Source organism: Bombina bombina, chromosome 2, assembly GCF_027579735.1.
Source record: "Bombina bombina isolate aBomBom1 chromosome 2, aBomBom1.pri, whole genome shotgun sequence".
NCBI classification, from domain to species: domain Eukaryota; kingdom Metazoa; phylum Chordata; class Amphibia; order Anura; family Bombinatoridae; genus Bombina; species Bombina bombina.
In genome coordinates, this window is record NC_069500.1 from 1,413,367,134 (window position 1) to 1,413,382,483 (window position 15,350).

Sequence of the window (15,350 nt, forward strand, 5' to 3'; positions counted from 1 at the left end):
GCTAAAATGCAAGTCTGTCAAAAGAACTGAAATAAGGGGGCAGTCTGCAGAAGCTTACATACAAGGTAATCACAGAGATAAAAAATGTATTAATATAACTTATGCAAAACTGTGGAATGGGTAATAAAAGGAATTATCAATCTTTCTAAACAATAATAATTCTAGAGTAGACCGTGCCTTTAAAATTTACTTCTTTAATCAATTGGTATCTTTTCTTGAAAAGCAGGGACATATGCTTAGGAGCCGGCTCATTTTTCAAGCACTATGTGGCAGCAGTACTTCCTGTTATGTAGTACGCCAGATTTCTACCTACACTGTGTGCAGAATTATTAGGCAAATGAGTATTTTGACCACATCCTCCTCTTTATGCATGTTGTCTTACTCCAAGCTGTATAGGCTCGAAAGTCTACTACCAATTAAGCATATTAGGTGATGTGCATCTCTAATGAGAAGGGGTGTGGTCTAATGACATCAACACCCTATATCAGGTGTGCATAATTATTAGGCAACTTCCTTTCCTTTGGCAAAATGGGTCAAAAGAAGGACTTGACAGGCTCAGAAAAGTCAAAAATAGTGAGATATCTTGCAGAGGGATGCAGCACTCTTAAAATTGCAAAGCTTCTGAAGCGTGATCATCGAACAATCAAGCGTTTCATTCAAAATAGTCAACAGGGTCGCAAGAAGCGTGTGGAAAAACCAAGGCGCAAAATAACTGCCCATGAACTGAGAAAAGTCAAGCGTGCAGCTGCCAAGATGCCACTTGCCACCAGTTTGGCCATATTTCAGAGCTGCAACATCACTGGAGTGCCCAAAAGCACAAGGTGTGCAATACTCAGAGACATGGCCAAGGTAAGAAAGGCTGAAAGACGACCACCACTGAACAAGACACACAAGCTGAAACGTCAAGACTGGGCCAAGAAATATCTCAAGACTGATTTTTCTAAGGTTTTATGGACTGATTAAATGAGAGTGAGTCTTGATGGGCCAGATGGATGGGCCCGTGGCTGGATTGGTAAAGGGCAGAGAGCTCCAGTCCGACTCAGACGCCAGCAAGGTGGAGGTGGAGTACTGGTTTGGGCTGGTATCATCAAAGATGAGCTTGTGGGGCCTTTTCGGGTTGAGGATGGAGTCAAGCTCAACTCCCAGTCCTACTGCCAGTTTCTGGAAGACACCTTCTTCAAGCAGTGGTACAGGAAGAAGTCTGCATCCTTCAAGAAAAACATGATTTTCATGCAGGACAATGCTCCATCACACGCGTCCAAGTACTCCACAGCGTGGCTGGCAAAAAAGGGTATAAAAGAAGAAAATCTAATGACATGGCCTCCTTGTTCACCTGATCTGAACCCCATTGAGAACCTGTGGTCCATCATCAAATGTGAGATTTACAAGGAGGGAAAACAGTACACCTCTCTGAACAGTGTCTGGGAGGCTGTGGTTGCTGCTGCACGCAACGTTGATGGTGAACAGATCAAAACACTGACAGAATCCATGGATGGCAGGCTTTTGAGTGTCCTTGCAAAGAAAGGTGGCTATATTGGTCACTGATTTGTTTTTGAATGTCAGAAATGTATATTTGTGAATGTTGAGATGTTATATTGGTTTCACTAGTAAAAATAAATACTTGAAATGGGTATATATTTGTTTTTTGTTAAGTTGCCTAATAATTATGCACAGTAATAGTCACCTGCACACACAGATATCCCCCTAAAATAGCTAAAACTAAAAACAAACTAAAAACTACTTCCAAAACTATTCAGCTTTGATATTAATGAGTTTTTTGGGTTCATTGAGAACATGGTTGTTGTTCAATAATAAAATTAATCCTCAAAAATACAACTTGCCTAATAATTCTGCACTCCCTGTAGAATATCACAGAATATCATGGGAACCAGGGGTCAAGTCCTACACAAAAAAAAAAAAAGTGTGGCATACATACATACATACATACTTTGGTTAATAAAAGCAAACTAAATCCAATGAATGGTTGCCTTTGGGCCTAAGGATCCTCCTCTGTCACAGAGTCTCACCCACTTAAGGTGCAATAGTCCTATTTCTGCTCAGGGGAGTTAAATAACCCCAAAACAAACCACACAGAAATGTAAGCACCATTTGTTACACACATTGCGGGGTGACCTCCCTGCAGGACCTCTGAAAGGTTTGCATTTAGTGTATTGTAAGAAGTGCTACTGCCCATTACTAGAGGATCTCACTAGAGGGCTAACCAGCAGCACCAGTGTTTACTGAAGTGTTTCTGTTCTCTGTCCAGGGGGAACTTAGTTCCTCCTGCAAAAACAGTGCAGGAACTCCGTTCCCATCCGACTTGACCCCTGATGGGAACAAAACAAAATTAGAAAAGAAAAATATATTGGAAACTTTTTTAAATGGTATGCTCTGTTTGAATCACAAAATAAAATGTTTAAGTTTCATATCCCTTTAAATATGATAATGAGATTGAACATTCCTTTTATTAGCTGTAATGAGAAGCCTTGTGAAAAGATTGCTAGCTTTGTAGATTAGAGCATAAAACTTCATGAAGAGATGCAAGACAGAACAAGCTACTGAATCAGAACATAAAAACCACGAGTGTGTTTAATACATTGTCCCCAGTACCATCTTGCAAGTAAACAGGTCACCAGCCTTGTCAACCCAATGTACTCTATAGGAGCACCCCCCAGCAAGGCAAAGTTCCTACACTGTGCAATGTTATGCATAAACACACTTTTGTCATTCCTGACAGAATTTGTTCTTAAAACGGTAACAGACTAGTGTGAATGAATTCCCAGACAGGCAACACTGGTCAGATGCTCAATATTTTTTGCCCGCAAAAAAAAAAATATAATAATAATAATAATAATAATAATAAAGGCCCATAAACATATTAGAAAATGTTGATAATTTGGAAATTATTAAAGATTCTAAAACACACACATGTTATATACTGTATATGGAAAATAACTAAAAAGAAGTTAGAAGCCAGGGGTAGGATTCTTGGAGCCAGTTCCCTGGCTCCTGGTTTTGTTGAGACCTGGTATTTTATATATATATATCTTTATACATTGTTCTATAATAAAAATATGCTCATTCTATTTATGTGTGTACTTTGAGGCTCCAGCGTCTGAGATGCACAGTGTATACACATTTATGATTGGCTGATAGCTGTCACAAGATACAGGGGAAGGGGAAATTGGATTAACTTTAAATTCATGTTCATTTCAAAGAAAGTGCTATTGTGTATTTATCAATTATTGATAATATCCATAAAGTAATGAATAGATGGAATATTCATTATTTATCTCTATCTGCAAAAATCATGCTAATTAAAACCATTGTTTATTTTAAAGAAGGAAGGATGTGGATACAATAGGGCATGCGCTTTTTTTTTGGGGGGGGGGGGGTAAAAAAAAAAAACCTCGTATGGCAATAGAGAAACTTACACAAAATAAAAAATTATGGTGGATTATCACTACCCAACATTATATATCACAACTGCATTACATTGGCTAAATTTGAAATAGACTGGATAACTGAAGATAATTATGTCACTTACCATGAGATGGAAACTGCTTTAATAGTTCCTTTTGACCTTAAAGCAATTCTTCACTGCCTATATAGAAAGCTACCTAGCAACGTCAGCTGTTTGACATTTTCCAATATTGTTCGGCCATCGCAAAAGTATTGCTATCTTATGGGATAAGATTATCCCAAGTCTCAATATTTGCCTACTGTCGGCACGTCTGGCTTTATATCAGGTTTATATAATATGGTATTTAGAGAATGGCGGCAAAAAGGAATAGTACATTTTAACAGTTAATGCAAGAAGATATGAGATCAATTCAAACGTATGAAGAATTATCAGGAAAATTCTTGCTTCCGGCAAAGAACTTCTTTGCATATCTACAGGTATGGAGTTATTTATTAAAGCAACTGCAAATATTCAGATTTGACTGGAATCAACAGGGAATTGATACAGCACTTAAATTGTATAAGGCTGGTATACATTAAATTTCATATTGGGATAAAAACCTTACTGATATCAGACAAAATCAAATAAATAAATTAAAAGGACACATTTATGAAATACTTCAGGACAATTCAAATAGATGACATTTTAAGGAGTTTGAAGCTTGCAGAAGCAGCAACGGTGTTAGTTAGCTGGAGAGAGACCCAAGTAAAATGTATCAATAATTATTACCTTACCCGGATAGAATTAGTAAATGGGCACAACAAAGGCGACAAGGCAATCGTTTTAAATGTAATAAGGAGAGCGGATTTGATACATTGTTTATGGTCATGCCCAAAAATCCGACAATATTGAGGACAAATAAATTTTTGGTTGAATAAATTTGTGCAGAATGAGTGCTCTATTGTATCGTTTCATAGCTTTTTCCTATATAAAATGATTGTATGCAATCAGGGGACAAACATTTGATAAATATGGCAATTTTAGCTTAACGTAAGGACATGAAACCCAAAATTTCTCTCTCATGATTCAGATAGAGAATACAATTTTAAACAACTTTCCAATTTACTTCTATTATTTAATTTGCTTCCTTCTCTTGTTATGCTTTGCTAAAAGGTTTATCTAGGCAAGCTCAGGATATTGTACACCTGTTTGGATTGAGTTACATCAAAAAGGTTCCTTTTATATCTATTTGATTATGGTAATCTTTTGTTTCCTTTCCAACACGTTGTGATTTATCAATACCTTGAATGTATAAATTAAATATTTAATTTAAAAAAATAAGCAAAATGTAATAGAAATAAATTGGAATATTGTATACTGTGAACTATGAAAGTATAATTTGGACTTTAATGTCCTTTTAATTTGTTTCCAATTACGCATTTTGCCTGCTGGAGTGTATTAACGCATTTACAAAATAGCTCCTTTTACTTTATTTCAGCATTTGAAATGGCTGGTTTTCCATGTGGTAAGCCTGCCTATTCTGAAAGTTTTTATACTTAAAGGGATATGAAAACCAAACACTTTTCAGGATTCAGACAGAACATACATTTTTAAATAACTTTCAAATTCACTTCTATTATATAATTTGCTTAATTCTTTCAGTGTCCTTTTTGAAGCAGCAGCAATGCACTACTGCGAGCTAGCTGAACGCATTGGGTGAACCAATAACAAGGCATATACGTGCAACCAATGAGCAGCTCCTGAGCCTACCTAGGTATCATTTTCAACAAAGGATACCAAGAAAAAAACTAAATAATAGAAATACATGGGGGGGGGGGGGGAGGTTTAAGATTACATGCTCTTTCTGAAACAGGATATAAATTAGTGTCCCTTTAAGTATAGGTTAAAGTAAATCTGTGTAAACATAGCAGAAGAAATTACACTACCAGCATTATTTTTCAATTGTTCTAAGTATTGGGCTTTGGTTTAATGAGATGATATAAAGGAGGCGTATGCATGTACAGAAAGTGATAAACTAAGGATATGTGATTTCACTGCAAGTCCAACCTATTTTGATGGGTTGTGGTTTAAAAGAACAAAAACATCTATTTCAAAACATAAAAATAAACCCAAATGAGCTTTTTTCTCCCCATACATTTTATACTCTGCAGCAGGTATAACAAGTCATTGGAAACACATTAAGGTAAAAACAATTTTACAGTATACTATCGCTTTAAGAAGCATACCTAGGTAGACTCAATCAGTAATGCACTACTGAGAGCTAGCTGCACATATATGCTTCTTGTAACTGACTCAAAATGTGTTCAGCTCCCTGTAGTACATTGTTGCTCCTTTAACAAAGGATACAAAGAGAATGAAGCAAATAAAAGAAATACATTGGAAAATGGTATGCTCTATTTGAATCATTAACCTTTTAATGGCGTTATATTCCGTCACAACGGCACTGGGCTTTAAAGCCGTTATGACGGAATACAACGTCATCGCAAATGGCTGTTCTGAAGCCTACTAGGCTCGCAGGATTTGATTGCGGTCTGGAGGGCGTTCCTAGCGTCGATCCCATAATTGAAAACCCGATCCCATAATTGAAATCTCGAAATCTTTTGCACGATTTCAATTTGTCTTTTTAACCCGGTCATGAAAGGGTTAAAGAAAAAAAAAAAGTGTTTCAAATCCTTTTACTTTGGAACAGAAACAAATACAGCAGTATCAGTTGTGTGATCAATGGTTAGGAAGGACAACTCCTGCACCACTATTGGTGGAAACCTCTGCAAGCCTGGCAAGAAGGCATTGGCTTATTCAGGGTAGCAACATTCAATTAGCCAATAAATAATGCACAACAGATGAGACAAGCTAAATTGTCCCTTTACATAATGACACAAACATTAAACTAGGATAGGATAGGAAAGTCATAAGTAAACTTGCACGATTCAGATAGAGCCGGTCATTTTAAGACACTTTTAAATTCACTTCTATTTTCAAATGTGCTTCGTTCTCTTTGTATCCCTTGTTGAAAAAGAATACACACGTATCATACACTAGTGGGAGCTAGCTGCTAATTGGTGCCTGCACACATTTGTCTCTTGTGATTGGCTAACTAGATGTGTTCAGCTAGCTGCCAGTAGTGCAATGCTGTTCATTCAAAAGATAACAAGAGAATGAAGCAAATTTGATAATATAAGTAAATTGGAAAGGTATTTAAAATGATGTGTTCTATCAAAATCCTGAAGAGAAAAAAAAAAAAGATTTCCTGTCCATTTAAGTCAGGTAGTATCCAGCTGCTAGCCTCAGAGGGGTATCTGACGAAAAGCAAAAGTAGCACAAATCTCAGATTATGACTAAAAGAAAGTTTATACAGCATGGCTTTTAGAAAACCTAGCAATAAATAAATACATATTCTTGTAACACACAGTCCTATGGAATTTTCAAGTCATCACATATGTGGAAAATCTGTAACATTAGGCGCATCCCACAGTAGTAATAAAGAGTGAGAGAAAAATAAACGTGTTTCAGTAGACTAATGTGATCTCAGCTTGTAAGCTGAAACTTGTCTTGTGAGCGTGTTGGCTCAGGCTGTGTAAGTGATGCGTACCAGCTAGCTGTGCCGCATCCTACTGTACAGCAGACTAAAATAGACACGGCCCTGCTTCCTCACACTGCCTGCTACATGGCTCAAATAGCGCCGGCCAGAATGTAAACACGGCATAGAGAGAACGTTACAGGGTATAACTGCGCAGGTCCTGCTGTGAAGAAATAGAACGTTTGTTGTTTTAATTCTAGTTAAAAAGCATTTCCAAAATCTTTCAGCAAGAGATTTACCCTCCTGCCCAGGCCACAATAAGATTAAGCTTTATGCCGGTTTAGTCAGGTCAGTGTTACCGGGAAAATAACGTCAGAGGATTCTGGGAAATAAAGCCAAAAATGCTAATATAGAAGCAAACTGTGAACCTCAGGTTGTCGCTATTCCATTCCTAAAGGGTTTTGAAACCCAATTCTTTTTTGTTTCAGGAAAAAATTGTTGAAAAACAAAAAACACCCATTGCGCAAACATAGCATTTTCGCATTAGCAAATGTCAAATATTTACAGTAAATACATAGTTAAAATCTTTATTAAAAGGGATACTAAACCACTTTTTTTGCTTTCATGATTCAGATAGAGCATTCAATTTTAAGCAACTTTCCAATTTACTCCTATTTTCAATTTTTCGTTGTTCTCTTGGGACCTTTATTTGAAAAAGCAGGAACGTAAACTTAGGAGCAGGCCAATTTTTGGTTCAGCACCTGGGTAGCGCTTGCCGATTGGTGGCTAAATGTATTTGAATTATGAAAGAAAAAAAAAAATAGGGTTAAATTTCCTTTAATAACAAGCTAACATTGCCACACTTCTATAAAAAAAAAATTAAAAAAGCTTTATCCAAAATGTATTTTTCTTCAGCAAAACTTTGCAGCTTTAATTTTTAACACAAAACTCGGGACAAAGAACTCGCCAAATCCATCTTTAATATATAAAATACAAGGGGGGGATATTTTATATTTTAATATTAGTTTGTAGATAAAAAAAAATAGTTTTCCTGTAATAGACCTATAACAAATTCTTAGTCAATGTTAAAAAAGTGCCCAGCAAATGGGTGTGTCAAATTCCTCTGGGCTAATGCTTCAAAGATTAACCTCTCGGCTTCCAGGGAAGGATGCTACATATTGATTGAAACAGTTTTTATTTGAAATATTTTAATTATCTGAATGTGAGCAGAGTAGAGAACATCAGGGGTTTTGCAAGTTAAAAATAAAGTCAGTCTAGAAGTCTAGCGAGCCTTAGGTAACACAGCAACTACATAGTACTACACGAAGATAAAAAAAGACAGGGTAATGCCTGAAAGTCCCTTCCTTGTAACTATGTTTAACCCCATTTCAAAGTGCTTTGTTTTTTTAATGGATATTTCTGTGACTAATAAAACATTTTCTGTGGGGATCGTCCCTTTCAGCCACTAAACAGGAGAGACCTCCCAACCGTCCCTGATTCGGAAGGAGCAACTCCTCCAGCCAGGGCAAAGGTTTTTAGGAACCGTAGCAGCTCTGCCCCGGATATACTGACACTACCCCTGCCTTTCTCATTGCACCCTCTTCCTTAAAGGGACACTGAACCCAAATTGTTTCTTTCATGATTCAGATAGAGCAGCAATTTTATGCAACTTTCTAATTTACTCCTATTATTAATTTTTCTTCGTTCTCTTGCTATCTTTATTTGAAAAAGAAGGCATCTAAGCTAAGGAACCAGACAATTTTTGGTTCAGTACGCTGGACAGCACTTGTTTATTGGTAGGTGAATTTATCCACCAATCAGCCAGAACAACCCAGGTTGTTCTAAACTTCCATTCTTGCTTTTCAAATAAAGATACTAAGAGAATGAAGAAAATTTGATAAATATGAGTAAATTAGAAAGTTGCTTAAAATTGAATGCTCTTTCTTAATCACAAAAGAAAAAAATTTGGGCTCAGTGTCCCTTTAAAAAGGCCAGTGGCCCAACACCCACTACTGCCCTCACCTCTCTGTCCCAAAAAGACTACAGGAAATGGTGAGAGGTGTTTACTTAATTATCAGTAACAAACATGCACTTCTTGGAAGTTTAGCTTGAAAATCATTTGTATATAACCTTTTTTATGCAAAAATATAAATATAATAAAAAAATAGCAGGCACAACAGATTTCCACTTCTGGTTGGGACACGGCCAGTGGACCAATCAGGAGCAACATAGTCATGTAGCCACCAATCACAAGTTGTGTCCTGTTTAGATATGTGTAAGCTTAACAGTTTTTAACCCCCGGGGGGGGGGGGGTTAAACATATACTTATCAAGGAACAATAACAAAACGTCCCATAGCAGATTACACATTTATAAAAGCACAAAATCTGCATCTTGCAGTTAAAAGGATAAGTGCAATGTGCATGCGTGCACTTCAATGTGAATTAGAGGCATAGTAAAAAGCTAGCTGCGTTTCTCTGCAGCATATGCACATATCCTGTGAGGGCCTGAGCACAAGTATTCATACGCCTGTTCAGACAGATGTGCATTGCATCATTTGTGTCATATAAGCCACTGCTGACTCACTAAGAAGGTGCACAGGCCCTCACAGCATATGTGCGTATGCTGCAGAAAAACAATAATAAAACTTTTACTAGAAGCATTTTTGCTAATGGAAGAATATTGCACAAATGCAATGCAAAACGCACACATGCCCCTTTATAACTTTCTACCCCTTTATGAAAAGCTTCTGTGGAAACCTCTTACACAACAGCACTTTCCTGCTGAGTAACAACGCTGAGCGCATCCTCTGAAACCACACGACCTCCGGAGCTGACCTAGGACGCCTCACAATAAACATATGATTTGCAGCAATTACTGACAAAAACGACGCTTTCACAATTATTGGATTTAGAAGAAAAAAAGAAGATTAATTAGAAATACTCTGAAGACTATAACCTTCCCCAACATGTAGTTATTGGGGTAAAGAAGCCTGGCATGTGATTTCCTATTGGTGGGAAGTATGTGGGCTTCGTGGTACCACAATCACTTTGCTTTAGCAGTGAATGTAAAAGGTTTATGTGCCTTTAAACAGCTTTGTAACATACTTTTATTAATTGCTGCTCACTTTTTATGTCTTTTTTATGTAACTTATGTCTGAAAATGAAGTTTTCCCAATGCCGACAACTGGAAGCCTAACCCTGCTACATATCTGTACATGACCGGCTTCAGTGATGATCAGATAAGGAACTACAAAACAATAGTTATTTTGCCAACACAATGACCATGACTTTGCTTTCTGTAGTCCAGTAACAAGTCTAAATCAGCTTCTAATAAGGTAAGGGGTTGGTGCAGTTCGGTTACTGAAACATTAATTGCAGCAAACAAGGTGTTACTGCATTCCAAACATTTTTAAACTCACATAGTATGATAACTTATTGCAAGTCTGCAAAAATCTTATAATTACAAGGTGTGTACTGTCTCTTTAAAGGGGCATTTGTTCTAATTCATTAACCATGTATTTATTCCCCTTTACAAACTATGTGCTACCCAGTACGTTGGCTGTCATTTTCACATTAAGGCGTTATATTTCGCAGCTCCCGCCGACAGCAGCGAGTCCACACTATTGCCAAATGCCTCCTGCATTACCAGACTACACAACATACAGAGTACTTCAGTGTCGTTAAAGGGTTAAACACATAAATAAAGTCCGGCTCAGATGCAACAAGCCTTGCAGCTCCCAAACAGAATAAAATTCCAGCAAAACTGATGGGCCATGCGACTGCTGGTCTTGATTGGGTGCCCTGCCATTTCTTACTTGAAAATGCAAAGCAAGCAGCTCATGAGTGGTACTTGAGTTAAACACATAGTTATCTACAGTCAGTAGTGCAAAAAAAAGAGACATGCACTAATTACAATGTTCCTTTAATTTCCAACCAATCATATTAGGGTTCCTATGTCCCTTTTAATACTCAATGGCTTCAACTAAAAGCTTGAGTCATAGACTGAAGCCTCAGTGACACCAAAGTTTAATGTGGGCCCGGAACAGAGAGACAACAAGCAGGAACCTTAAGTAAAAGGAAAGATAAAATAAGGGATGTGATGATTCTGAGAGACCACAAAGTTCTGGGCCCCTGCTGACACACACGACTAGTTATGTTTTTTAGGCCCTTGGGGGGCAGCTTATTATTTTTATGGCCTACAAATATGACTGAAATAGAAGTGGCACTGCACAACTCTGTGTGATACTGGCAGTCGAGGAAAGTAAAAACCTGTCTTGTCAGTAATAGGTGGCTGTAACACACTGGTCTGTGTATTACGTGTAGCCAATGGAGTTAAAGGGACACTGAACCCAATTTTTTTTCTTCTTTTCGGGATTCAGATAGAGCATGACATTTTAAGCAACTTTCGAATTTACTCCTATTATCAAATTTTCTTCATTCTCTTGGTATCTTTATTTGAAATGCAAGAATGTAAGTTTAGATGCTGGCCAATTTTTGGTGAACAACCTGGGTTGTCCTTGCTGATTGTGGATAAATTCATCCACCAATAAAAGTGCTGTCCAGAGTTCTGAGAGAAAAAAAAAAAAGCTTAGATGCCTTTTTCAAATAAAGATATCAAGAGAACGAAGAAAAAATGATAATAGGAGTAAATTAGAAAGTTGCATGCTCTATCTGAATCACGAAATAAAAAATTTGTGTTTAGTGTCCCTTTAAGTCTCTGCTGTGGGTTTTTACTAGTAACCATGAGGGGGGGTAAAAACACTGCTCTGCTTGTCTTTGCGGAAAATAAAGGGGAGTCAAATCACTATGTGCGTTACTGGCGGCCAACTAGGTAAAATAACTTGTGTGTGTTACTGGCAGCCAAAGGGATAATACCATCAGCTGTGAAATATGTATATGATGGGAACAATGGTGATAGCTAAAATAGAGCTTTGCGAAGGGGACATTGTGTGACCCCACCTATGCCAGTCACCTACAGGTTTTCTGGTATTTTTGTGGAAGACAGTTGGCAACCCTAGGGGATGTCATTTACCCCCCCCCCCATTTATTACTATCACAACCTTACCTGTCAGATTGCCAGCTCCCTGACTTTTTAACAAGTGCTCTACACAGAGCAAGAACAGAGACATGGAAAAGGAATAGGAAGCAGAATGTGGCAGCCACAGTTGTGCAGTTAGTGTTTTGCCACACCAAATATTGTTTAGACCCAGCGCCACATATCCTGCGTCCCTCCTTATTACTAGGGGATTTGGTCTAGTCACTGGCAGATCTAGCCTTATATTAAGACACTTTACAATACCCAGCAGTATAACCGAGAGTGGGAAGAGAATGGTCTATAAGTTTTATTGGTTCTGAAGAAGAGAGGGAGATTCAAAGGATCAGGAAAATGACCCCAAACAAAAGCCTCACATGTGAGCAAGAGCTGTTGCCATGTGTAATATGATCAAGTGATATTCCTACAGCACCCTGCAGATAATACCCCCTACTGGGGCAGGAATGTTAGATGAAATAATTTCACTACAATTTAAAGCAGTATGATGGGGGGGGCTTTCCAGTTGGATTAAAGAGACTAACATTCATTAATTTCCTGCTATATACTGAAAATAAGAGGCATTTGAAATGCAAGGTGCACACTTATGTGTTTATTTTTAAATCCTTTTCTTGAAAAACACAAATTCACCACTAATCCCAGTGTTTTCCACCAACTTTTAGTGGGCCTTTGGTTTGGCTGGGAGTATCGTTGTCTTCGGCATTTTATAGAAGAGACATTTTGTAAAAGGCGATTCTAACAAATATTTTGTTTCAGACACAATGGAATTTAGTTTCAGTTTTGGAAGAGAGCCTGTGGGTATGTAGTTGTGTGTTGTCAGGAATTCAGTCTGAATTATACAGCATACAGGTAGTAAATTATGGCTGTGTGTCCATGTTTAGAAGCAGAATACAATAAACCAAGCACAGGTATAACTATATTAAATAGAATCATACTCACTGGTTCCTCTGGGAACGTCCCTCTCTGTACACCTGATGTAGCGGAACGCTGACTTGACCCAGGAACTGGTCCATGCCAATGAGAGCACGGTGCATCACTATCAGCTGGAGGTCGCAGCTCTCCCCTCTTTCAAGGGCCCCAGGGGCCAATTCAAAGGAACATTCCTCCTTCCACTCCGGGGAACCTGGGCTCTTCTCTACCACTGAGGTGCTGTACTTCTCTCTGCCCATTTGGATCAAGGTGTAGGCATCACTGGTGCCATGTTTTCCCTTGGCCCTAAGGCCTTGGGCTTGTAGTACAGTAATCTGGACATGGGTAGGAAACCAAGCCAGGTCGGGGTCTGGCTGGAGATACATTGAGGGGGCTGGGAGTACTGTACTCAAAAGAGGATTTACATCTAACTAAAACAAGCTAGGACAAGGCTGTTCTATGCAGCAGCAGCAGCAATACCACACCTCAATATTGTTACTTAGACATACAGAAGAAGTAACTAGTGCCAATGCAGATGCCAATTATATCAATTATATCTTATTAATCTATGCTAAAAAGTCACTGTATTTTAACCAATATAAATTACACAATAAACCCTGTAGGATGCAGTCCTGTAATACCAACCCTGAACAGATTCTAAGTTTACTTAGAACCTAAATTACCCACAACAGAGACCCCAAATACAGATCCAGCCCTCTCTGTGCCAATGCAGACATCCAGCTAAGCTTACTGCAGTCCCCACACCTAGAGCTACTACACAAGTAATTCAGAGTCAATTGGCCTGGAATGCAATTAGCCTGATTTGTACAATCGTGCAGCAGCAAGACGGAGTAATTAAATACAGCAATCCAATATCTGTAGAAACAAGCGCTGGTCAATAACACTGAGCCAGCTGCTACAATAACACAGATCACTCCAGCATGCTTCACACAATCCCGACTGCAGGAGGAATCCGGGGCCAAGATGGGAACTGTATACAGAATCCAGTGCTTGTATAGAGAGGCACCATTAGCTGCTATCATTCAGGGGGTCTCCATGAGGCAGGGGGGCAGGCAGATGCGGAGCTGCAAGTAACTTTGTGGTGTCTGCTCTGTTACAGCAGAGGAGGAGGGATGAGGAGGAGGAGGGCGGGACGGGCTCATGCTGCAGTAGGTCAGCTGTGCAAGGGAAGCTGCAAGTTGTGACACCGTCAGTCCCCCTCCCCTTGTCCTCCACACTCCTGGGCTCCTTCCTTTCCTAGGGATGGGAAAAAACTTATCTACTATTTAGTCAGCAACCCGAGCACTGCTGCAGTACAGGGCTGTTTTGCCAAAGCTGAGAGGTGCACAGGGTTTTCCACAGTGAACATATTAATAATAATAATGAAAAGTAACATCTTCCTATGTAATTGTGATGGGGTGTGTGAAAAAAAACAATTGGTATTTGACACAGACTGGAGAATGGGCAGCTTTTGTTCAGCTCGTGATTTAATAAAGTTTTCTGTTTATTGTTAAAACCTTATGGGCTCCTGTTTAGGGCAGTGGATGAGGAAATTAAAATATTTCTGCCAAAACTTGTATTGGCAGAAACCTTTTCACTGTTTTAATAAATGTTTTCCCTGCATGAGCACTTGGAGCATATCTAGATATGCTTTGTGCACCAGTGTTTTATGTGGGAGCTGCTGCACAGTCCCACCATGCTGCATTCCTCATTTCCTGTAGGCTCTCTGCACAGGGACATTGGCAGTGCCCCACCAGTGTTCGGCTGCTGGAGCTACAGATCAGGAGGGATGGGTGTAGTCCCTAAAAACCAGGACATTAGTTCAGATGTGGAAAGCTGCTGGGAAGGTTGAGAAATATGATACTAATTTAATGCACTTGTGACATCTATGCACATTTAGAAGAATCAAAGGTTGCCAAGACTGGCATCATGTGTATTTGTGCTGCCCTTGTCAAAAAAATGCTACAGTAGCGCAAACCGATAGGGCAGGTCTCCCCAGGTGCGCTGTGATTGTACAGGGGCGTTGCATGTGTTGTCATATGACCATCTTGAAGTTTGCATGAATCAAAGATGACATATGAGTAGGGTTGCCACCTCAGCCATGTTTTCCTGGTCACTTATGAGTTACACATGTTGCACGGGTGTACAGAGGGGTAACATGAATAGCACACAAATAGTGATACTGGACAGCACAATTTGTGTTCCCCTCTGCACACCCTGCAGCATGTGTAACACATAAGTGTCCAGGAAAACATGGCCGCGGTGGCAACCCTATGTATGAGGCAAAATGTATTCAACGTATGCGCTGAACAGCCAAGGCCAGACTAAGAATAAAAAGCAGCCCTGTAAAATTTGGAGACCAGCCCTATTGTCCGTTTGACTCAGTATAATGCTCACGAACCCATTTTTCTCAAAGGGGATTACTGGGATACTCCTTCCACCTATATTT

At 38.9% G+C, this 15,350-nt stretch overlaps 1 protein-coding gene across 1 annotated transcript in view; it reads right to left on the reverse strand.

Annotated features, from left to right (window-relative positions):
• The window catches only part of RAB11FIP5 (RAB11 family interacting protein 5), a 355,500-nt gene extending 341,954 nt beyond the window's left edge, over positions 1-13,546 (reverse strand). The window contains exon 1 of the mRNA XM_053704358.1: positions 12,932-13,546. Within this exon, the coding sequence (XP_053560333.1) occupies positions 12,932-13,287 (356 nt within the window). The 5' untranslated portion in view covers positions 13,288-13,546. The remainder of the gene's footprint in view (positions 1-12,931) is intronic.
• Between the last annotated feature and the right edge of the window lie 1,804 nt (positions 13,547-15,350).